Source organism: Apteryx rowi, unplaced genomic scaffold (genome assembly GCF_003343035.1).
Source record: "Apteryx rowi isolate R43461 unplaced genomic scaffold, aptRow1 scaffold_359, whole genome shotgun sequence".
NCBI lineage: Eukaryota > Metazoa > Chordata > Aves > Apterygiformes > Apterygidae > Apteryx > Apteryx rowi.
The window spans coordinates 221,136-247,575 of record NW_020450074.1 but is presented as its reverse complement, the minus strand read 5'-3'; the positions used below and the strand labels follow the sequence as shown (position 1 = coordinate 247,575).

Genomic DNA, 26,440 nt, shown 5'->3' with positions numbered 1-26,440 from the left:
GGGTAGACAGTCAATAATTTTTTTCCCTAAAACTTCAGAGTCAAGAGTATTCCTAGTTACTCACCAAATGATTCATTAACTTCACTGTAATGTCAGTACCAGTAACTGAGAAAATCATTAGACTTTCTGACCATGGAAAGTGAAAAAAAAAAGTATTCCATCGCTGTATTCCTTAAGTATTCCTTAAAATATTTTAGGCTTATTTGAAAGAAGTAGCTAAAGTGCTATTAAAGGGGAGCTAATAAGTGCAATATTATCTGAAATAACTTTCATTAAGGAGCTCCATAAAGCCTAGTTAGAAGATTAGTATCAGAGTTAAGCCTTTCATTAGATTAAAGAATGAAAGAGAGAGCAAGCAGAGTAGGTTAACAGTGAAATGGCTTATGGATCAATAAAAGGAGCACAATTTTTAGAACAGAAACTGCTTGAGGATCTAAGTCATATTTAAAATCCACTAACTTTAACACTCCTAAATCATCAAAAGTTAGGACAGCAAAGATGTTTAAAGACATAGAATTATGCATCCTCAGATTTATATAAGTGCTGTACGCAGAGTGGTCATTTAAAATGTACTGCAAGACAATAAGAATTAGGTACCTTATTAATTTAAGTATTTGGTAAATATCACTACCCAGCTCTCCTAAGCTTGGACACCTGAAGATTTCCATAAACTCTGTGACGCTGCAAAAATGTATTGGAGGGCACTTTTATTAATTAACTCTACAAATTATTTGAACTGCGGCCAGTCTTGTCTGTCAGAAATTGTTGCATTAGTTCTGACATGGCAAACAAGTGTTGGAAGAACTTTCATAAAATAAAATAATAAAAAAACCTACTTTATTTTCTACTTTAAATTTTGTATAAGACAGTAGTGCTTAGCTGATTTGCTTTGAAATTATCAAAGTCTCCCCTGCAAAATATAAGCATTAATACATGAAAACCTCAAGCATAAAGAATCAAGCTAAGAATAGAAATCTAGCTGCAATTTTACTCTAAAAAGCATATCAGTTCACGAAATGTTTGGTAGTCGTATTTTTTTTTCAAAATCATGTATCTTATTAACCATAGAAATCCTTCCAAAAAACTGATTATGGTTATCATTGGCATGCCTCTGACACACCTTCAATAACATAAAGATAGTGATTGGCAAAAATGAATTTCAACTTTTTTTTCAAGGCAAAAGAGGTAGTTTTCATCGGAGCAAATAAATAAGATGATTGATTTTTGTCCCTGTACTGTATAACCTATCAAGACAGGAATTTCTTGAAGCATTCCCCTCAACCATTTATTATGAGTAAAGGTTTCTAAAACTGAATCTTCAGTTTGGTAAGACCAGGCACAAAGCAGGACACGATCTCTTTATAGCCGACAAAGTACACACCATATTCTTTTTTGAGAGAAGGTTTTTGATTCTTATTTTTTTCTTTTAGAGTACAAAATTTCATCCAGAATTCCAGTAAAGAGGTAGATGAAAGCTTGAAACATCTGACTGTAAAACATGATACCATTTTGGCTGGTAGGTAATTGCAGGAGACATGACAATGTGCAGTAGATTTTAGAGTATCAATCACTCTGTTTTATTCTCTGTGGTGAAGTATTTAGGGGTTATTGGAAAGATAAGGCTTGACAGCTCATGTAAGTTGTTTTTATTGTGCTGAAACTACAGAAATAATGCGGCTGGACTGCTCCAAAGAAAAGTATAGGTTGTTAGGATTTGTATGACGTCTTGGTGTCTAAAAAAGAAGGCCTAGCAGCTACTTATAGGTCATTATATAAAGGCTGCTTGGAAAATAACCAGGACTAAAATGTCTAAAAGACTGTCCTTCAGGGATGGGCTTTTGTCTGAGGGAAGCATTAAGCTTATCACAACTGCTGATTAGCAGTTAGTGACTTTTGAATTAAGAAAGATTTTCTTGGTGAAGATTAAAATGGAAGTCTCAAGCCTGCGGAGAAGAGGTGCCTTGTTTAAAATGTCAATCCTAAAAGACTCTAGGAACTCAGAAAATTAGTTATTTCTCCTGGGATTTAAGAGTACATTTTGCATTCCTGCTAAAGATAGGAAATAACTCCTTCCACCAAGCCATCTTCACAAATCATAATATTAGAGAGAATAATTGTTCTTCAATTCTTATTGAAGTTATTCATTGTACTGTTTCGATCAATGTTATTCTTCTTTAATTTTACTGTATTCCTATTATATCCTTTTTAAATGTTTCTTTCTGTCCAAGGCACGAATGAAGACACACAGGATTTTCAAAACCACTAATGGCAGTTGGGTATGTAATTGATATCAAGTATACATGGCAGTTACAAGACTGAAAATCCTCTCTGTGGCCTATCGCCGCAAGAAACAAGGCCACTATTCCCTTTCATAAACAATTTATACTGAAGAGCATTCTCCTATGAAAATTGGGCTATCTAATTAGAGAGTTGTACTAAACCATTTTAAGTCCCTTTCTGAATTCTTATTTCCCAGGGAAATATTTTGCGCTTTTCCCCTTGCCTCCCCTTCTCCCCTTTTTTATGTCAGTTCCAATTGGATAGGTAATTTCTGAAAATAGCTTCCAGTTTAGGCCCTCAGGAAATATAAGCAGGGTAATATCCAGTGATGAACCATGCTGGAATTTGGGCTTCAAGTAGAGCCTTGAGCAGGTATGTGATGACAGGACAGAGGAAGTTCTGTACGTTCCCATAAAAAGAAGCATTGACACTGAAAGGACTTTACTGGCAGAAACTGGAGGACTGGAGTCTCTTTAGGACACAGTCATTTTTTCCCATTGGGTTGGTGATATATAACAGATTGCTGAGATATTGGGCTCCAGCCTTCCAGACATCTCAGGACATGCTTATATTACACACTGAGAACAATTCCTCTGCAGTGGAAATCTATCAAGTAAGATAAGCATCTGCATGAGTCTTTCAGGTCTCCAAAATCTAATCTGCCTGCAAATCCATTATTATGAATGGTGATATAAGTGAAGAATAAAATCCATTTGGATTATTCAGATCTCAGAATTAGGACTGACTGTTACAAGAGACACAGTTTAATGTTAGGTAGCTGTATTGTTGCTTGTCTCTTATTCTGTGCTTCTAATTGACTTTATTTAAAACTAACTTTTGATAGAACCAGATCTTCTAAAACAGGCTGGATTTTAAAATAAAAAGGAGAAATCTTGTGTTTTTTTCAAGCACTTTTGAAGTTTGCATCTTACAGCTTTTTTAATGGAATTATCATTTTGCTGGCATTTTATTTCACACTTAACAGGAAGATTATGAAAATTTTCAGATAAATTTTGAAAAAAAGTCATGAAATATTTTGAGTAAATACTTTTTAGGTGATGTCTATCACATCTTGTCAGCCTGTCTTATTTTTTCTCTGTTTTGTAAACCTATTTCTACATATGATATACAGAATAACATATACCGTCTAAGGGAATTGCTAGCATATCTTCTGGATTTTACTGAACAGATATGTGGAGACAGGAAACTCTGGAGAAGGAAAAGGAACTTAGAATAAACATTCTAAACCTGAAAAATCTATAGTTATTGCCAGATGACTTAAAGACAGGCTACTTGAATAATATAAAATTTTCCCGAATATTTGAATACTAATCCTGAAATGAAATTGGAAAATGACACTAGGATTTACAATGTACTGAAGCATTTTGGAAATTTTATTTCAAACAAAATAAGTGGTCTGACTCATCATGACAACCAATATGAGATCTGAAGGAATGATCAGTTTATTCTCAGAAATCTTTATTTCACCACCTCCTAAGATTAAGGTAAAATATGTCAGACCATTTATAGTTTTGATATTTTGAAGATATTAAAATGTGAATGTTAAATCTAGCAGAATGGCTGCAAGCCAGACTTCTTACATGTTGACAAAATAAACTTGAGAATTACACAAGAGTTACACATATTAAGACTTTTGTGTCATGTAAAGTTAGAAGACCACTTTAAACAAAACCCAAATGCACAGAATTCACTTTAATTTCACTTTCTAAATTTAACTCTGAATTACTAAAAGTGTTGCTTATTACTGAAATATAATTCAGGAGTGTATTCCCCTTTAGATAATCACATCTTTCAGTTAAGATTTTCATACTGATATTTCATTTCTGTTGATTAAGCTTGAGGAAAAAAAGGCAGTAACAAAGCAATATACACACTCTATCAGAACTACATTTTATTGCACAATGGAATTAACCTCTTGGTTATTACTTTTTTTACAGTTATCTTTAGCCACAAGTTTCCGTTAAAACTGTACAGAGCATAAAGCAAACACACAAAAATCCCTGGATCCTACAGATGGTGAAACATGGACTGAACACACATTTTTCAGTTGGTGCTTTGTTTTTTAAAAGACACATAAATCCCTCTTGGTTCATTAGGATCAACATCATTATATTCTTACTCCTATGCTTCTGAGATACAAAAATTCTAAAGAGTGAGCTTATGTATTCCTTTATTAAGCAAAATTTACATGGACTCTACCTGAACTTTTATTGTATTAAAGACCACAGAAACAAGACATAAATCTACTTTTTCTGCTAACATTGGTTAAAACAGGCTATACTGGTGGTGTACAGACAAGACTAAGACAAGACAAAGGACACTAAGATTAAAATCAATTTTTTTTTTTTAATGTCTGTGTAGAATATCTGCATCCATACAAGTCACTGTAGACTAATGTATAGTCAAAGGGAAGAAATAAATACAGCCAAGGTACAATTCATCTGAGCTGATGTAGATAGCTACTTCAGGGTAAGATAAATTTTTCCTTAGAAGCATCTATTTCTCGACATTGACTATAGAAAGACCCAAAGATAACCAGCTCAGATATAGATATGTGCAAGGTAGATGACTGCATTTGATCAGATGAATCACAACTCAGGAGTCAGCTTGATCAAATTTAAGTGCTACATGTCTCAGTAAAAAAATCTAGTTGTCTGTCTGTTTTGACAGAAAATCAGGGATCATAATGAGTTTTCATTCATATAAATTGTTTACAATAACAGCCTGATTTTTGTATCTGGTATCATTTTATTTTCATGGTGTTATCCTTGCTTAGATTTCTATGCATATGACTGAAAACAAAGATATGTACATATTTCTTTGTTTTATGCAATACAAGAATGAAAACAAGATTTTAGGAACATCTTCATCCATAGTAATTATTTTGTTTAATTACCACTCAAATACATGAACTTTTGCAACAGTAAATTCACTAAAGCATGCTAACTACCAACTCAAAAGTTTAAAACACCCTTAGGAAATAAATTCAATAGAAATTATGTCAAACATGCTTCTTAATAATAGCTAAAGACAATTATCTAGTCCCTTTCAACAAATGTGCATCATCCACCGAATTCATGAGCAGATGTCCCAAAGAGTTAAGCTTAACCAACAAAAACAAATATAGCCATGTCATTCATGACATGATTCTGATTCCAGCTCATTTTTCCCCCATGATGCTGCAAACTGCTAAACCTTTTCTTGGTTAAACTGCTTGTAAGGTTTCCATTTATTGTGAAAAGTATGCTGCTAGTTTTGTAATCTAACTATGTTTCCTTCCTTTTTTGTTTTCTTTTTTAAAAATATTTTCATTTTCGCTTCACAAAAACAGTGCAGTATTCTGTGGATATTATTTCTCAGCTCTTGAGTTTTAGTCAGATTGAAAACTGGCTGATTTTGTGCTCCCACAAATGGCATAATGCTGCACAGTTAATTTCCTTTACTACTTTTCCCCTTAAAAATCATTCATCTATAAAAACTGTGGAGATTTTTCACTTATGTAAAATTTTAATTCCAGAGAAAGAACCAGTAAAAATAGAAAGTTTTTGAACATGATTGAAGACATATTTGAAGGTATTATTAGAGAAGTTACAGAACTTAAATGAAACCAAAATGAGAGCTAATACTTGACAAGTAGAGATGCTGTACATTCTCAAAATAATTGGGTGTGCAGAAGAAGACATAAATCAATCAGGCTAATGGCCTGCTTAGGTAAAATATAAGGAAGTTATAAAATGTTTGGGAGAATCTTGTGTTACAGAAGGACTATGAATTTCAGCTAATTATGATGTTAATGGCTCATGAAAAATATATATATATATTTTCTGTGATACGGCTGACCATGACTGGAAAAAATCAATTAAAAAAAGATATATTATAACTCCTGAAGGGATTATATTTGCAGAGCTTATCTAATGAGGAAACAGAAGATTTCAAAAATCAAGAAGGGGATTGATTCCATAGGAACCCTCCAACAGAGCTGTGCAGTGATAAAACCATTCATGAAAGTGTCCTTCCTTCCTTGTAAGTTTGTAAATTGTGTGTCCATCCTACTCTTCAAATGGTGCTTAGGAATTAAGAGTTCACAGGAGAAGTAACTGTTCTGAATGTCCAGAAAAATATAAAGGAAGAATGTGTCTTTATGTACATTTTGGGTGAACAGTTTCTGGAATAAATTGAATAGGCCTTATAAAATAAACACAACTGAGTCAGATAGATGGGTTTTATATATCGCCACATATATATTTTTAACATTTCTGAGTGCTAACTAATTCTTTCCTCCCAAAATGAATGGCTTCTGGTAATAGATACAAGCAAAGACTCTAGTGTGGCTAGGAGACTGTAAATTGTTTGAAAACAATTGAGTACCTGTTTCTTGTGTTCTGCTGAGATGTTAATAAACATACCTGCTGTGGAGTTATTGCTTCCTCTAGCTTAGATTCCAAGTGGTCATATGTACTTGCTCATCTCTAAGCTGCACAAAGTGATCACTTCTGTGTGTGTGTAAGCACAGCTGTGGCAAGTATTAAAATATTCATGCCTTTATTTTCACCAACACACATTTTAGATTAGGAATCACATCTTTTCATCATGGGTGCTGGTCTTCAAGCTCTTCTTATGCTTTTCAAAAGGGGTAAAGGACAGTCAGGACCAAAGAAAATCACAAGAAATACTGAAGACATAAACTATCTACCTGAATAAAGCAGCAAACTTATGTTCTTTAATTAACAGTGTTAAATTGCTATTTAATATAGTTCAAATGCAAAATAATGCACCTTGGATGTGAAAAAGAGTTAAAAGACTCATACACTTTGCAGGATTCAAAATTTAAGTGTGTCAAAAGGAGAAATGTATCAGGGCATCACTGTAGATAGCTCAGCGTGCATCTGTGGTCACGAATAATCACGATGATAGGCTGCATAAGCAAAGAAACAAGGCAGAGAATATTATAATGCCCTGATACAACTTAGTGCTGCAGTTTTGTCTAGAACACATTGTCTTGTACTGGTCTCATCATTTCCAAAAGAAAAGCAGAAAGCAAGCTGTTTGAGAAGGGTGAGAAGCATAGCAAAGACCACTCTTATATGCGGGTAAGCTGCAAAACATTGGGCTTGCTTGGAAGGATGATAAATGATGAGGACATAAACTGTATGAAACAATGAATGCTATGAAGATAGTAGATAAAGAACTTCTGTGTTAGTACAATGGCACTTAACTGCTGTGATGAGATTAAAAGGTGAGAAATTCAACGCTAGCATCTTTTCACTCAAAAGGTCTCTAAACTGTGCAACTCAGGAAGTTGTTAGTTCTAATAACTTAACAGGATCCAGAAAAGCATTGCTTGTGGATATCAGACATAACTAGAGTTTTCATAATGAATTATAAAGGAGTATTGTGAAAGGCATAATGAACCTTGTTTTAGCAATCTTAAATGTTAGACCACAAGGAGGCCTAATGTACAATACCGATTACCCTTAGTTTTTGAAATACCATTGGAGAGAGAGGATCCTAGACTTTCTAAATGTCTATATTTAGTAAATAAAACAGTATCAAGCACATACTCAAGCTCTGGAGGATGACAGTCCAGCCTATTAAATTGTTGCTACTCTCTTTGGCCCAGTTTTAGCCATATCTCCAAACAACATCCGGGTACTGTTTGAGGTTAGTATGGGCCAAGGGGGCCCATAGCTAGCATGCATGAAGATTGGCGACCTTCTCTGGCATTATTCTCCAGCACTGTACCAACAAGCCTTGCTGAAAATATCCTCAATATCATGCTGTAAAAAGTTGGAGAGACTTTGAAAAGGCCCTTGTGTAATTTGTGTGTGTAAGGGCTTATCGTCCCAGTAGAGAAGCTGGATGGGCACAGGAGACTACAGGCAGAGGGATGCCATTGAAGAAGTTGGACTGGAGTAGGAGGCCTTGGTTCTGGTGAAATCTCCCTCAAAATTCATGGAGAAGAGGGTTAGTACCTAGAATAAGTGAGTTATGGGAAGTCACAGCACTGTTGTGATACTTGAAAAGAAAAGAAAGTTGCATACGTCAGGGCCCACAGTCATAACCACTGACCTGATATAGTTTGGCATATCTGCCCTAATTACTCCAGACTGCCCTGAATGTTCAGCCAGCATGATCATGCAGAGCTCCCGGCATGCATGACCTTAAAATGAAGGTTCAAGGCCTCTGCTTCCTCTCATCTAGGCCTAGGCTGGTTGGAGGAGTGGAGGAAGATCCTGTCCTGGGGGCCACTGTTGCTCTCATCACTGTCTACAGAGTTGTCAGACTCTGAGCTGGTGCTGAGTCCAGGTGAAGCAGTGGGAAGTGATTATTTGGTTTCTAGGCTTGTTGCAAAGGAGTGGAGGAAAGCAGACAGTGTTCTGGGGTCAGATAACCGGACAAATATTTGATGACACTGGGCAAGAAACTCAATGACAGATCCAGTACCTGAAGGAGGGAAGGGCAGTCTGCTCAACTGACCATCTGCCAGGCAAACTGAAACACAGAAAACAGCAGCTGTCAGTTAGTATGTCTGCACCACAGCAACTACATCCCACAGCAGGGCATCACCACCTGGACCATGCATGGTGAGATCACAGCTGATGTAGTTTTCTTGTGCACAAGTCTCCTGAATGAGTCTGGCCTGGGCAGCACCCAAACATGACAGCAAACAACCTGACTGACTGTTCCACCTGGTTGAGGATGTGGCGTCATCTTTTAAAAAGGCACTGTGCATCACAGCTACACAGTGACACATTTCTCCCACTGACTCCTAGAAGCAAGAAGTGCATCTAGAAGAACCTTCTTGGATTTATACAGTACCACCTGGGGAACATAGTTGCTGCCACAATCTGTTCTCCCTATCCATCCTCTCTGTTCGTACATGTTGTGTGACCCCATCTCATAATCTTAACACAATCACAGGCTTACCACAGAGGCTGTCCTGTGAAGGCCAGTAGGTGTAGGAGGAGGGGAGCCTTCTTTGGCTGCAGCTGGAAGACCAATGGATCCAAGCAAATGACTTGAAGTGAAAGCTGCAGCCCATATAAAGAGGCCCTCCGGACACTCTGGATTGTCCTCCTCTTTAAGAAAGTGATCATGAAAGAGACTGAACTGGCTCAAGGAATCATTTGAAGGGCAGAGGGAAATATGAGATATCTCCTTGAGATATGAGTTCCTGCTTCTGCTTTAGCACTCTATAGCACTCACAGAGGGACTCGTCTTGTCAGAAGGGTTCCCACAGGTGCCTTCTCACTATGTCCCCCAGGCAGGTGCTTACCACAGCGCTGGTGCCACCCATTTTCCTTGACAAAAATGAGAGACACCATACATTGACCCTCTCAATCTTTTTTATTTATTTTCTAATGTCTGGATATTTTTTTCATATTCCATTTTCTTCTCACAAAAATTGCATTTGTTAAGCAAAGTTTATACATTGTTCAGATTTGTGTTAAAGCCTTTGTTAAAATAGACATTGCTGTCTGCTGCAATATGTAGGTGTCTTGGTAGATATGGTATAGATACAGAGATCAAAGATGTGGGCTTATTGATGGGAGGAGAAAGGAAAGAACAACTGAGAGTCTTGGTGATGACAGTGGCCTGCATGTTAGGAACCTGTAGCAGAGGAATGTTGGAAATTATTATGTATGTATGTGTAAAATGTGGAGAAAAGCGGAGAGACAAAGAAACATTATGGATAGAGAGCAAAGATTGAGAGAATAGAGGTAAACAGGCCATAATTCTGTGAGAAAGATGTGGGGTTGGGAAGGATGCTGTCAGAAAGACTCTCTGAAGAAAAGACCACAGAGAGCAGAGAGGAAACCAGGAACTGGCAAAGATTGCCAGTGCAAGGAATTTGGGAGAAGGGAGAGAAGACAAACCTATTTTTTGACAGCTGTTGGGGAAAGACTGACAGACCTCACTGGATTGCTGCTTTAATTGTTCTTGAGGCCTGCAGTGAAGCTATTTCCCACTCAGATGGCTGTGTGCACTTTTCCACCTGTCTGTCATTAGCTACTGGGATGGGCATCCAGGAGTTGGAGGATCTTGTTCATCTGTGATGTCTTCTGTCAGAATGACTTGTAAGCATCCTTGGGGGCAAAGTAGAGCAAGACCTGGTGATCCAGTTAGCATTGAGGACCGTATTGTCCAGTCTGTCTCTCAACAGTAACCTTTTCTCAGTCAGATGACTGAATGAACACTCTTCTGAGACCCAACAGGACTGAAGTGAGCATAGCCTGTAGTAGTCTTTAAGTGGATTCAAGACCCACAACTATAATGGGTAAATAACCCTGCCATCACAAAGAGTGGAATTTGGACCACACACAGGCTGATATCTTCAGTCAAGATTTGGTCTCACCTGTGAAGATTGGAGTACCTTGAAGTTTCTGCCTTGGTGGGAGTTGCTGTCATTGTTGACAGTGCTGTTCATAATGACTTCTAGGGAGAACTTATGACAGTCAGAGGTAGAAAAGTTTCAGAAGGTGATGACAACTCTTTTTTCCACTGGGATGGACTTAAAGGAGGTTATAATCCTACACTAGATGGCCAGAGCTCCCCACAGAGAATGAATATTGAATGTGGTCCTCTGTACATGGAACTTCTGCACCCACTATTGATCATCCTGTTTGCTACCCCATAGTATAACATGTCCCCTCAATAGGGCACTGTCTCTTGGGTGCCAAACGTCCATTCTGGGACAGGGGTTGTGTTCAAGGTGACAAGTGAGTCCCTTGCGCTGCACTCTGCCTTTGGACTGGGCTGGGAGGTGGTCTTTTTCTCCTCTGTGATGCTGAGACCAGAAGTTCACCAGCAGCAGCTGCCACGGGCAGTGTGTTGTGCCATCAAGTACTCAAGAGGGACTGCTGATCTGTGGATGTGGCACACAAAGCCCCTTTTTAAGTAAGCACTTGGGTTATGATTGTGTGTTATGCATGGGGCAAAGGGGAGGAAAACTTGGCTTACACATGTCGTTTGTGGGTGAATAGTCATAAAGTCTTGTGGAATATATTTTGTGGGATACCAAGGCCTGAGGCAGCTTGTAACTGGGACAAGGCTACTCTGTTTTGGAGACTATGAAGAGTGCAGCATGTATGCAAACCTTGCTTAGAGAACATACTTTCATATTTAATTTCTTGGGGCAGAACTGGTCAGTGGGGTATGTATATTCTGTACACTGTACTCGTAGAACAAGCTAAGACTATTACAGTAATAGGGCTAATGAATTCTTGAAAGGAGTAAGTGGAGTACATGAATCATTTCAGAAATGTTTTCCAAAATGGATAAACTCTTATGGTGGCTCTTGGTTAAGAGGAGTGAAAAAATGAACTGTTAACACAATGACTGCAACTATGCCTGACTGTTAGGGACTTTGCCCCATAACTTATATTCCTTAAATCAGAGTACTGTAAGGTGATCTACCTGGAATCCTTACAGAGCATTTAAATGTTTCTGCTCACACAAAAAGTCAAGCAAGCCATTTTTAGAAGCACATGATAAAAGTGCCTTGTTATTAAAGCAGCAATTCTGTTGTAGTCTGTCTTTAAAAAGTATAAGGGCTGTGGGGGAAAACTGATATAAGGCATCTATTTACATCAGCAAAAAAAGAAAAGGTAAATTTATACAGAAGTAGTAAAAGCAGACAGGACAGCTGGGAAATCCCTAACAAAGTGCTAATCTGTAATGAGGTCTGCATGAATAATAGCACAGTATTTACTTGATTTGTTTTTCATGTTTGAGAGATTTTTTAACTGATCATGAGTTTCCCAAATGTATTTATTGTTCATATTTATTTAGCAAATACTTTTCACACTTGATAGCTTATTCACAATTTTTTTTACTGTCAAAACATGTTTGGTTGGACAAGAGAAAGGATGCTGCTTTTCTTCCTGGGTTAAAAGCTCTTCCAATTAATGTTTCTATGTATTTCCTACTTCATCATTCACTTTTGTGAATGTTTGTGCTGGAAACTAATTCATTTAAAAATCTCTAGAAAGGGTGTGTGAACTCATAGAAAGCAAAATACATTAACAGACTCTGTTTTGTGACATATATTTACTGAGGTATAATGGAGTACTGGCAAAATGAGGTGATAAAAGGAAAGAAAACATGCCAGTAGGGTCCAGTGCAAAGAATCAGTCTGTTTGCTGGAAAAGTAAACTAAAATATTATTTCTACAATATAAACAACTTGCTTAAAAGTTTTAGTTGGAAGCAAGCCAAAAAATCCAGACTCTAGTTTCAAATTTCTCATTAAAAAAAGAAGAATGATTTAGTTTTCCACCTTGTCTTTGCCCTCATAAGTTTTCCTTCTGCACTAATGGTTTATTCTCAGATCTTCATTTAAAACAAACAAAGATAGTTCTTTAACTACATGTTACTAGGTTTTAAAATTGAGGACTCTTCATGCATATTTCAATAATGATATTTGAAACAAACTTGCATTTCTGTTTTCTGCAAGGAAACTCCCTCTCTTTTAGGGTAAGTTTGAAAATACAATTTCTTGGCAGCAAAGCTGTTTAAATAAGTTACTGTCACTGTGTTGTAGTTTGCCTTTCGCTCATTGTGTCAACTATTTGTTGAGCGAGACGGTAAACTGGATTACTGAAATGTTTTGGGTTACTGTGGTCATTTCACCAGTCCAATTTGCAGAATAGCAGCTGCAGTGGCCCAGAGTGACAGAACAGAGTACTGAGAGTGGAAAGGAAAAAGCAGCTGGAGAAAGAAATGGTGGGATAATGTTAAACAAGCATTGACACCAGGGAAAGCCTCACGTGAAACCTTTTTTCGAAATCATTATTATTATTATTTTTAATGCTGTGTCCAGCACAGTAAGACATATTATGAAGGCATTCATAATGAAAATTCATAATGAAAGCTGTAGTTCCAATAAGCACTGTTTTCATCCCACTTCTTGCTTATCACTCCTGCTATGTGGTAAAAACATAAAATGTGTTGGCACTTCAGTGAACCATCTCTATTTTTAGAGCGTATTTTAGTAATCTTTGGCTTCACCAGATCTAACTTATAATTTTCATAGCCAAACATTTTCTGCGTGCTTGGAGAGCAGAAGACAAAAGGATTTAGAAAGAAAAAAAAAATTGGTAAGCTTAACTATGGAGTGACTATTGTTCTTCTATAGCCTTTTTACCTATATTTTTCAGCTTTCTGAATAACATCCATCAATAATTTAAGCCTTGAGTCTGATATTCACATGGTATAAATCTGCAGATAAAATTACAATGGAATTATGCTAACGGTGATTGCATATAACTTTGTCTTCATAACGTGGTATGGACTTCAGCATTACATTTCTGATAAATCTTTCTAAACATATACATTTTTCAGGGAAACAATAGATTAAAAAGAAAAGGGAGGAAATACAGTTAGTTAAATAAAGGGAATAGAAAACATAGCAAGAATTTCAGGCTTTATACAGATGGTGGAATTAACTTTTTGTAAGTTTATGCAGATAGTCTTAATTAATATCAAAGCTTATACTCTGCCCACCCTGCCAACTTAGATTTAAGGGAAAGCTTTGAGAAATATTTATCTGGGCAGATGTCTCACTGAGATACTTGTGCAGAAATATGTTCAAGAATTATGCAGCATTCTAGAAATTAATGTTGTTTGGTCTAGTTTTGTAATTAAGAACAGCATAATTGGAAATAAAATTGTTTGCATTATTAACAAGGCCCAAATTGTCTGTGCAATATCTAGTCTGAATAAGTCTTCCATGTTTAGAATGAGAATAGAGATACTACCTAGGAAATTCCTACAGCCCCAGTGAGGGAAAAGGTCTAGTAATAGAGTATCCAAGTTCATATCCACAACACTTATTTCTCCTTTAAAAAAATACTATTATTATATATTAAAATTATATTATATATTACATAGTTACTTGCTGTAATAGTAGAATAATGATGGAACCATGTTTACAGCACCCAGAGCCTTCAGAACACTTGTGCCCCTCCTTGGTGTTATTTCTGTTTGGGTGCTGTTCATACATGGGTGATTAATTTAGGTACCTATTAAGGAAACTTAAGTCTGTATAAGAAGGTCTGTTGTGAATCCTAGGATGCTTTCTATAATCCATCTGTTTTTGCACTGACTAAAATTAAGTATGCTTGGAGAATATATGAATAACATCAGTGGAAATGTTTTGTTAAGAAGGAGCTCCTTCATTAAACCCTGATAGCAGTAGATGGGAAAAATCTAATTGCTCTGTTGTGAAGGAGACCTGGAATGGTTGCATGTGTGGAAAGGAAATAAATTACTAAATTCACCTTAGATCTGCACCTTTTGCTTCTCAGTGGCTCAACGGACTTATGTGATTCATGATATCAGTAGCTACAGGTGAGCAGTATGAACTGTGACCTTTGCTCATAGTCAACAGCAGATTATCCTTCACCGTCGCTTCCCCAGGTTGTCTATATGATGGTTATATTGAACATATATTTTTCTTATTTCATAATACAAAACTATTAATGGACATAGATAATGTTTAAAAAATGGTTTTTCATTAGATTCTTGTTTGCATTGGTGGTTCAGGAAAAAAAAAGTTGCCTCACAAATTTGTGCATTAAGCTGGGAGCCACATTCTCAAACACATTTGTGAAACCAAATTCTTTAACTTTTGTATCCAAAATGACTTTGGCATTGGGGAGCTAAACTTACATGCTCTGAATCACCCTGAAGGAGCCTTTCACTTTTCTCCTTGACAAGTAGGAGGGGAATAGTCTTCACTTTGCTAAAATTAGTTATCATCAAATACCTCCCGCTTTCCCCAAGAATCACCAGTGTATATATTGTGTATTGTTTCAGCACCTGAAGATTGAGAAAGCTGCCTAAGAATAATGACAAAGTGCCTAAACTGAAACATAGAGTATGTCTTAATACTTCAATAGACTACCATAAACATTGTGTTCACCTACATTTGGCTCTTAGGATTAACTTTTTTGAGATGCCTAACTTTAAAAATACATGATGATTTTTTGGAGTACTCATTTATTCATTTGTAGTTTCACCATCCAAATGGTAGACATATTTTCAATTAAGAAATCAAGTTTCTGTCAACAAACTATCCAAAACTGCCAAATGTTCAAGTCTTAATTCCACATTTCTGCATAGAATTTTTCCACCAAGAACTTGAATTTCTCCATACATACATACATACATACATATGGCAAAAAAAAAGGCTCCAGCATTTTTTTTCCTTTGTGCCATTTCTTAAATTGGCTATGTTGTTTTTGCTTTAAAATTGCTTAAGACGGATATTTTTTAAGCTTAAAACCTGGAGGCCAAAGGATAATTTGGCCTGCCCTAGCACCTATTAAAATGATGAGCAACAAAAGTTTCACTGTTCTGAAACCCCAAATATTTCCTGTTTTTTCAAGCTACAGACACTATAGAAGGTTCAGATTGAGTAAAAGCAGCCCAGCTTTCGCAGCAATTGATAAACAGAGAAGCTATAAACAATATTTTAATTAAAAATGAGGAAAAAGAAAAATAGTCTATTTTCTATTTCAAATGGGTGTCTCTAAGTGTTTGGCAATGTCAGTATGATTTACAGTCTCCTCATTGGTGACTCCTTGGGTATATCTTCACTGCCATGCCACTCTCACTCTTCCTGCATTTTGGTTGTCTGTTAACCATCTATTACCTCTTTCCATGATCTTAACCAACCTGACCTGCACATCAGAGACTCTGGAGAGTGTTTTTCAACCTTGTTTAGACACCAAACGCAACCATCTCACTTTTTAGGCACAGTGGATAGAGCAGAGAGAAAAAGGTTCTTCTACAAGGTGATCCAGAAAAGGAGTCTGATGAAATGAGCTCTGGATGTCTCTACAAAAGAGCTCTCCCGCTTTGCGGACTAAAGCAGGACTTCAGTGAGATTAACTACCTTAGCGAATTCCCTCTTTGTCATTGTTAATTTAGACATCTAAAATGCAGCGGGTGACTCCCCATTTGTTTTGCATTTTTCTTTGTGTACTAAAATGGGTTCCGATCTATAATTCAGGCTTTCAAGCACGTCTCGATTATAACTAATTATGAAGAAGGTTGAAAAAGTAATGGCGGTGAAATTGCACTCTCTTTTTTTCAGAGATTTGGAAAGAGGCTGAAGATCATTGCCTTTCTGAAGTGCTTTCTCCCTTAATGTTTCATGAAGCCCATATGCGGTAGAGCCAGCCAACACTGTATAAAATGATGATCTGTGAACTATGAAAGCATAGTGCCACCTCAGCAACACACACTGCACTTCCATTGGCCAAGGGCCAGTGGTATTTGTGGCCTCTGGCAGATTATGTCTGTAATAGCAGCACTTAGAGATGGAGTCTGCCTGCTTACCCTAGCAAGGCTCTGAATATGCTAGGTAACAGCCTGAAAGCTGCATTTGCTTTTGTGCAGTGGGAGGAACTGAGTATTATACAGCCACAGCCTCCTGTAAGCAATTGCCTCCAGAAGCAGAATGAGAATAACATGAAATGAAAGAGAAGAAAAATGAACTGTAGAGAAGAAAAATGTAAGAGTTCAATTTAAGACCACGTAAAGCTAATTAGGCGATTAAAGTACCTAGTATAATTGCATTTCCTTTCTCCTTCTCTGTCTCCCCCCGCCAACAAAAAAGTATGAAAATAAAGCTCTGCTTTCCCAGTAACATAATGAAAAAGAAAACAGTATATCACGTGACTGTCATCTCTAAAAAATACCAGATCATGTATTTTACTGTAAAATTAGAAAAGCAGTGCTGTTCATTTATTCTAAGATTGAGAATGATCTTAACAAAATCCTTTCCATAGAAAACCTTTATTATCATAAAGGCATATATGCCTCTTAGAAAGGAAGAGCAACATGGTTCAAAACAGTGATAAACATTCAGTTCTTAGGAACTAGATGAGAAGAGATAACACAGTGTGTTGACCTAAATAGTAGCCCATCAAGAAGTGATTTCATTATTTTATTATTTAAAACAGAACCTTGCAGACATTAGCTAATTCTCCCAGCATCCCCTGTTTACAAATAGCAAGGCTGAGGAAAAGAGAAGGAATGATTCGCCAGAACCATATCTCCATCTATTCAATGGAAATAAAATAAAACCTTGAGACCTCTCTACTTTCAGTTTGTACTCAGTTCTCTGAACCTACCAATCTCACAATGCATATGCAACCAAAACCAAAGTAATCAGAGAATTGCTGGTGATGTCTTAGACAAAAGAGATGTTTGCCTTCAGGTCAGACACTAAATCGATTGTGGGATGACTCCAAGAAGACCACAAGAACTTGAGTCATCATACAACTTGAGTCACATGCCTTCTTCACAGGAATACCCTGGAAGGCAAGGGAGGTGTAGATAAAAAAATAAACAGTCTCTCCCTCACTGGCAGATGGCATTGTAGCCATTTGACAGAAGGCAGGATATTAAAGTTCTGTGGAAAAAGATACATCCTGGGTCAAAAAATAAGGTGTGTCAATGCATGGTTCATACTTGTCTGCTTTTCTAGTAAACAACATGATGAAGTTTGTGTGAAAGGATAGGAGAAAAAAGTCTCAAATATTTATTTCTGCACTCGTGTGCAGCTCTCTTCTTAGAAGAGTCTTCTGTAGGACACAAACACAAAGCTAAGAGCCTAGCTGATTAACTTAAAATTGTCGCCCACCTTTTAAGTAGTAAAAGCTAGGTTAGACAGGCAATAATTTAAAGTTAATCAGGGAGGTTTCTTGTACAGTCGGTTGAAAAAGATGGTAGAGAATGACTTGGCATACATGGGTGCCTGTTCTACACACCTGTTCTACAATGGACAAAATTGTGCTCTGCAGGTAACTGTGTCTTTTTACTAGCAAGACCAGCTGAAAGCATAAGCTTTGACTGGATGATTAAGTCTAGATAGCTAGAGATAGAGGAGATAAAAAGCTCCAGAAAAGGGTTTATATTTTGGTGGACATATATATCAGAATTCTTCAGCCTATGGTCATGTTCCAGATCAGTACTGTGCATAATTATGTATGTGCTATTAGTAGGGGGATTTCTTCTGCCCCACATGTAGTAACCTCCGAACAGAGTCCACTGGATATATTTCCTGCATGCCCACATTATCAAATGCATTAAAAACTCACATGGCAGCCATGACTGCTCAAAACATAAAGCTATTCATAAACTTTCATATGATCAGTCTGAAAAGAGTTTTCTAGAATGGCATATTTTCCAGGAAGGTGGAATAAAATGTAGGATAATAAGCATGGATAAGTGTATTTGGTTACACAGATACTGTCTAAATGAAAATTCTCCTTTCCACATTCTTTATACCACAGATATGGATGAGAACAGGGCTACAAATAAGAGTTTGTGTGAATTCTGGAATAGCAGTGCATCGTATCAGTACATCACAAAGAAAACCTACCTCTCCAATATACAGTGACTTTCTAATTTAGGCATTGTAACTTAATATTGTCAAAATATTACATGGTAACATTTAAATAGAAAGTCAGGCTATAAATTAAATGATCAGATTACATTTAAATGAACTACTTTTTTTTTTTTTTTCTTTGAGGGTGAGAGAGAGCAAGTGAAAACTGCTTGGCTGATCAGCCAGAACTTCAGACTTTCTGTGTTATCTCACGTTTTTCATTTTCATTTTATTTAAGGAAAAAGATTATAGAAAAAAGTAATTCTGAGAGGAATCAGATGAAATTCCTTGCTGTGAGGTGCATTTTGACATAAGGAAGGGCTGGAATATTTAYAAGGCAAGCAAGTAGAAAAGGTGACCAAAAATGTCTTTGATGACAGTAAAAACATAATTGGGCCATAATATTTTTAGAAGACAACAAATGCATAGAATTAGGAGAAGAGGGAAAGAAAAAAATATTTAAAAAACTGTATTCTACCTTTTGGTGGTTCTCTCAATCCTTTTTTCTTCCATCCCCATATGGGGGAGATCTTTATTCTTTTATCTATTTATTTCTTTTGAAGCCTGATTAAAAAAAAAAAATCGCCATCTCCCCTTGATCTTAGCATGCTTTGGATCAGACCTTACTCTAATAGGCATAGGCTAATTTGAGTAAGACATTTATATTATCTTCTTCCTGCTGCAGATATGTGCAAAAGTTATATTTCACTTGTTCGGTGGCTTCAGTTAATGAAGAACAGCGTCTGCTCATTTCAGCTCATGCCCAAATATAACAGCTGGATGTAATATTATGACTGAGCTCTCATTATAAAAATGTCATGATAAAGATGACCTACAATTTTTGGAGAGAAAATACTGGACTTCTAGACACCATATAATCCATTCATTGTTCTATGTCTGAAAATGTCAACAAACAAAAACATGTTCTCATTCTCCAGCAAGAAGTCTCACAGGATACAGAGCAAACATCTGCAAGATAGTTCAGTCAACCTAATCACATGAATGTCTTCCATGTTTGTACTACAGACTTATAGTCTATACTTTTATTACTTTTATATATATATATAATATATATAATATATATAATATATATTTGTATATAATACTTTTATTACTTACTGAGTGATAGATAATCATGTAATTTAGTAAGAAAAGTTTGAAAACTTCAAGCCAAAGAGACAGAATTGAGTGTAATGTGGAAAGCAGGAGTAAAGGAGACTGAAAGAACCTAAAAATCTGAATTAGACCTGTAGGAACAGGAATTAGTAGCTTCATGCCTGCTAACATTAATATAAATTCTCCCCTTGTTTGGGGAATGAGGCCCAGATGCCTGGAGTTTTCTCACAATACTTCAACTTTCTGAAAAATAGTGACAGGGAAAGGAAAACTTTACAAGTGTGATGGGGAATAAAACAAATAAAATTTAATTTTCTTGAGTCTTACAACCATCACTGATATTATTCTTGTTAGTAAACAAATTCAGATAATTAAATCTGTCTCTCTTCACAGAAAGTAGATAAAATAACTATTAAATGATTATATGAAATCAAAATTAAAAAAAAATTGCAAACAGTGCAACACTGAGGATGCTGAAGGATATAGCCAGTATATCATTTTGCCTACAATGAATTTATAGATATTCTCATTAAGTAAAAATTGGTTCACCCATTAAAAAAAAAAAAGTAGGAGGAACTAATAAAGGCTTGATTTTTTTTATATATATATTAAAAATGCTGGATAACATTGTAATGCAAAGGGCTTAGCTGATTATCTCTTAATAATTGCTGCAACATCACTCCTCCTGCTAGTAGAACCAGTCAACACCAAAATAAAACAAAAACTAGTTTAAAAATATCCTGCTGCAGGATTTTACAAAAATCAGTGCTTAGTAATTAGAAAATACTTTTTTGTTATGTAAGCTTCCAGTTATAAGAATACACATTTTACAAAGACAAGGCACTGCTCGCAAACCTGTTTTAAATTGTCTGAAAGACCTACATACAGTCCTCTAGAGCTCACAAGTTTCCATCAAAAAATCAAAGAAAAGCAAGCAACTAATGCAAAAAAAAAGTGGATTACTGTATGCATGATATTAGGCAAAATTTTAAAAACATTTCCTTAGAAATGTTAAAGCCTTCTCTTTTGATGAGTCTTTATTACCCATTAACATGTTATGTTAAGAATTATTTTTGTTTGTTAAGAAAAAATACTTTCACTAAGAAAACACATGGTGTTTAGATTAAGCAATTGTTTAAAGTCTCTAAAGTTGTGCATTGCTCATTCTGTTAGACTTTGTTCTCAGAATATTTCGTAAATCAGTTATTTTGCAAATTATGAGTCAAAGAATTAAAAGAAAGCCAACTCTAATTGCACTGATTGAAGCACTGTATGGCTGAGCCAACGTATGCTAAACTGAACTACTTTAAGGAGATCAGTTTGTGGAACATCTGTTGACCCTGCCGACTAGGGAGACAAACTTCTTTGCCCTTGCCAAGCTTTGGAACATGAGTAACACATATTCCCAATAAAAAGTGTCATTTCAGAGTGAAACCAGTACATTGTGCTATTAGAATTGTTTAGGAAGAATGATGAACATGGCTATTTTTGAGAAATGTTTGTCTCTTTCTTTGAGTTCAAATAATTAATTAACCCATTTCAAAAAAAAAATCCGTTTTTTAGATCAGATTATGATAGAAAAATGCTAAAAGGGGCTTTGAGAAAGAGTAGTCACACTGTATACTTCAGATGCTCTCCCTCACCACATGTAATCAGCTTCCTAATTTTCAGGTATTATTTTATAGCATTTTTTTTTTCCCCTTGAGCTCCAAGACCTAACACTAAGGGGCACCAGAGAACTGAACTGCATCTGTTCAGATCCATCAGGAACCAGCTGCTGCAGCTAACAGCATAAGTTATTCACAGTGCTAGGTGGAGAGGGAATGGGGCTTTAGGGGAAACATAACAGACGAAACAACAGTTCTGCATGACACATTCTCTGTTACAGAAAACTGTGACTGGAAAAGCAAGGACACACACATTTCAGGAATGCCGCTGTAGGCTTCTCGTTGTAGTTTATCACTAGGTGTTGAAAAAGAACTCTCACTCTATTTTCCACATAAAAGTTGGGAAATGTGTGAAAATATTGAATGCCATGCAAGTGGATGTTTTAGGGAAGCCAAGTATATCTAAAAAATACTAGCAGATTGATTGTGAGTTTAGTTCTAGACAAGTGCAAACAGAGGAACACAGACTTCTTCATCAATTCATTCTTATATTAAATTTTGGGTGAGGTCTGGATATGGCTTGAATAAGGCCTAGAGACCAGCATTTTTCATTACCAATTCTTAATATTCTTTTATTGAAATACAGGATATTTCCGCCACCTGCAGATGGCAAAAGTGCCTATTACCTTCTCCCTTTCCAGAGGGCAACAATCTTCAAACAAACAAACAAACAAAAAAACCCCAAACCCCAACAACTCAAGCCCTTTTGCTGGGTGGGCAGTCCAAAACTGACTTCCTTCATCCCAAATTTGACTGACAAACAGATAATAATTATACAAGTGCCGCACATCTTAATATAATACATTCTGAAAAACTCAGACCAGTTATCAGAAACGTGTTTATTCCAGATTTTGATCCTATTGTTTTGTTTTGTTTCAGTCATCTATATCACCACAAAATAAATAAATAACCAAAGAAATAAGCAAGATATAATTAAATAAATGACACCACATGTTAGAGAGGTTAAGCTGTTCTGACTGCCTTTTAAAAGCTCAGTCACCATCATCTCCCAGAACAGAAAGCGCTGCAAAAATGCAGATATAGTACGGGCCCCTGTATGTCAAATCATTGGAATCAAAGCTCCAAGATCGAGATTAAGAAAGTGCCATTAGCAGATGGTGTGAGCTGATTGACTGAGAATTGCAAGGATGCATTCTGTTTGAGTACTGTGGAGTCTTTTATATAATATTAGCACTTATTTCTCTATCTTTAAATAGTCTATCAAAATAAAATAGGCACATAACTTCTGTTCAGTACAGAATTTGAATCATAGATCTTTAAGGCCGGATGAGACCATTATGATAATGCGCTTTGACCTGCAACATAACACAGGGCATAAAATCTCATTCTGTAATTCCTCCCTCAAGTCTGCATCTTCTGTTAGAAATATACCATCTCTTTTTGAAAGACATCCAGCCTTGATTTTATTATTTAAAGTGATGGAAAATCCAGCACACTCCTTGGTAAACTCACCCCTTAGTTAGTGACAGGTGCAGTCAGAAAAGGTACAGGCTTTTTCCTCCTCTGAAGTGGTTAGTTTCCGATTTCGTCCCACTATGCCTTTTGATACTGAATTAAAGAACCCTCAGCTATCAGATATCTCCTCTTACAGACCATGATCATAATGCTTGTCAAGGAATAAAGTTTTCTTTGACCAAGTAATGGGGGAAAGCTGCATTTTGCGGGGTACATTACGAACCTGGTTTGGGGGCCATTACTGGTTCTAAATGGTCTCCCTCCTTAGGATGGAGAAAGCCGCAGGAATGAGGATTGGTATGATGTCTACATGTTCCTCTAACCCAGTGGGGAAATGAAAATATGTATCTTGCTTGTACTGTGGCCAGAAGCATACCTGAAGGCTCAGGAGGAAGATCGTGTTACTGAAAGCTCCAGACAGTCTTCATCTGATAATGTACAACCCCTAACAGGTGGCTTCAGCTGTCTTATGCGGGATCCAAGTTTTTCTGTTGCTCTTCCATTATAGTGCATCAGCAAGCAAGATGAAGGTATTTTCGAAGCAAACCAAACACAACATTTATTTAAGCAAGAGACCCTGAGGGTAGGGGCCAGAAGGTGGTGGGATCTCTGCTGTGGGTCTGAAAGGAGATCATAAGTAATCTGGCTTTCATCAACAGGAGAGTTAAGCTTGTTCTCTTTTTCCATACAGTGACAGGATCTGAGAGGTGAAGCAAGAAGACTGACAGCATTTACCTGGGTCATGTGCCGGACCTGGGTTTTGCAGAACTTCTCTTGGGGGGCAGCTTAGGGTTTATGGACATTTTGCTTTCCAGTTTGCTGATTGAAAGACGAGCAGCCATGCTCAGGCATTTTACTGTGGGGCCAAAACCTGTCAGGATCCAGCTGTTGCCCAGTGCCTGGAGTTTGATGTGCTGTTTGCTATTTGCTATGACAAGGACAGACATGGTGACAGATCTCTCCAGCCACCATCCTGCATGGAGGCGATGTTTCGAGGCCACAAAAGGAAGAAGACCTTGAAGGAGAGAGGGTCTGAAGGGTGGTTCTGAGCAGCTTCTTCAGAAAGGGGAAGCAGGGAGGCGAGTGGAAAGAGCTGCACCGAGGAGGCCCTTTGGAGGGGCCATGTGGTCCCCAGTGCCTCTCCCACCTCCTCCTCCCCCTCCTCCTCCTCCTCCTCAGGCAGGAGGAGGCAGAGTTGCTGCTGCTGCCAATGCGCCAGGATAGAGAGATCTCGGCGCGGGAGGAGATGACGCAAAAGGCAGAGCTCCCCCCAAAAAAGTGTTTCTCCAGGACGAAGATGGCGGCAACTTAGCCCAGGGGCCCAAGATGCCTGTGGCCATCGGGGGCCCCCAGCCAGGCAGTTCCGCCCCGTGCGCCCGGGGACACCGCGCCCGGCGGCAGCAGCGGCGGCAGCCGCAGCCCATTGTCACCAGCAGCAGCGGCGGCCCCGGCAGCCGCCTCCTCCTCCTCTTCCTCCTCCTCCTCTTCAGCATCCTCGGCAGCGCTCCGGGAGCCCTGCAGCAGCGTCTCTCCAGTTAGAGCGGAGGGGGGAGAGGAGAAAGGGGAGACGGAGACAGCGGTGCAGGCATCTGTGCCGCGGCTCGGGGCTGAGGAAGAGGAGCAGCAGCGGCGGCAGGGAGGAAGAGGAGGCGAGGAGCTCTCCTGGAGCCGTCCGTCGGCAGCGGGAGACGCGGCATGCAGCTGTCCAGGGGCAGCGGGCTTTTCTCAGGAGGGAGATGGGGAGCTGCGATCTGACCATGCCTGGGTGAGAGGGGAAAAGGACCAGCCGAGCAGCCCCACCACCACCAACTATCACCATTACCACCACCACCTCCTCTCCCTTCTCCTCTCTTTGCGTTATTGCTCTTATCTTCTCCACGACACTCCGTGCTGGATGGATTGGGGCTGCTTCGTGTGGTGAGACCAAGGCAGAGCCACCGGCGAAACCCAACGATCTCTCAGAGGAAGAAAAAGAAGCAGAAAGAAGAGGGAGAAAGAGAGAGGGGGGAGAGTGGAAGAAGGAGCGAGCGAGCGAGAGGAGGGAAGGGAAGGAAGGCAAGAAAATCCCCTCAATCTTTTAAGTCAATGCATATTGTGGTGACACTGGCAAAAGAGCCCTCACGGTGGAGTCGGCCAGGGCTGTGCGTTCCCAAAATATGACCAGGGGTGCTTGGATGTGCAGTCGGCAGTATGATGACGGCTTAAAAATCTGGTTTGCACCCCGGGAGAACGAGAAACCCTTCACGGATTCAGAGAGGGCTCAGAAATGGCGACTGTCCCTGGCATCGCTCTTGTTTTTCACAGTCCTGCTCTCTGATCACTTGTGGTTCTGCGCCGAGGCCAAATTCACGGGGACCGGAGAGAAAGAGCAGCAGCAGCCGCCCGAGAAGCCGGAGCCTGCGGAGCAGGAGCTGCTGGCGGGCATGGGGGAGCCGGCGCCCCCCGCGCCCCCCGCGCCCCGGCTTCTCGCTCCCCCCTCGCCCTCCCTCCCGCCCTCCCCCAGCAGCAGCAGCAGCGGCAGCCAAAACAACGACACCGAGCACCGCCACGGCAAGGCTGTTTTCCTGGGCAACTCCACCGCCAGACCTGTGGAGACCTGTCACCTCCAGAGCTCGTCGTCCGGGCAGTGCTTCAGCGTGGGAGACGCGGAGGCGGTGTGCCGGCGGCGGGGGGGGCCGGGGCGGCCGCGGGGTTCGGGGCAGAGCCCGGCGCCCGGCTGGGACCTGACGGATTTTTACCTTTCCTTTTGTAATTCCTACACGCTTTGGGAGTTGTTCGCCGGGTTGTCCAATCCGGACACTTTGAACTGCAGTCTGGATGTGGTGCTGAAGGGGGAAGGCTCCTGCAGCCAGTGCGTCCAGGCTTACCAGCGCTACGACCAGCACGCTCAGGAGAAATACGAAGAGTTTGAGGTTATGCTCCAGAAATATTTACAGTCGGATGAGTACTCGGTGAAATCGTGTCCTGAGGATTGTAAGGTAGGAGCCCCTGCTGTGTTTCCTGTCCCTCCCGCCGGCGGGCTGGCGTGCCTCCCTTATTTGTTGTGGCTGCCGTGGTCCTTGTTTTGGCTGGTTTGGTCTGTGCTCCTCGCGCCGGTGGCCGTGGTTTTTAGGGTGCAGTCGGAGCTGCCGGTGGAACTCGGCAGGGAGCCCTGGCGTGCGCATTGCTCAAAGGGAGACAGGGAGAGGGGGAAGGTAAAAAAAAAAAAAAAAAAAAAAAAAAAGCGATCCTCGGTCCTCTGGGAGTGCAGAGCTGGATTTCCCCCTGCTCATGAATATGCGATTGGCTCCGGCTCGACTGCCGGCTTCCAGCGGGCTCGGCTGCGGCTTGACGGGAGGCAGCGACGGGGGCTGCATGCCAATGAGCAGGGCCCGGGAGGGCAGCCGGAGCTGGGGCCGCCTGCGGCGCCTCCCTGCCCGCAGGCCCTCCGGCGAGCCTGCGGCCGAGACAGGCTGCGCGGCCGCGGCCGCGGGCGGTGC

At 39.2% G+C, this 26,440-nt stretch overlaps 1 protein-coding gene across 1 annotated transcript in view; it reads left to right on the top strand.

Moving 5' to 3' along the window:
• The first annotated feature begins 24,859 nt into the window (after window positions 1-24,859).
• The window catches only part of FAM155A (family with sequence similarity 155 member A), a 2,607-nt gene continuing 1,026 nt past the window's right edge, over window positions 24,860-26,440 (top strand). The window contains exon 1 of the mRNA XM_026073031.1: window positions 24,860-25,939. Coding sequence (XP_025928816.1) covers window positions 25,118-25,939 — 822 coding nt within the window. The 5' untranslated portion in view covers window positions 24,860-25,117. The remainder of the gene's footprint in view (window positions 25,940-26,440) is intronic.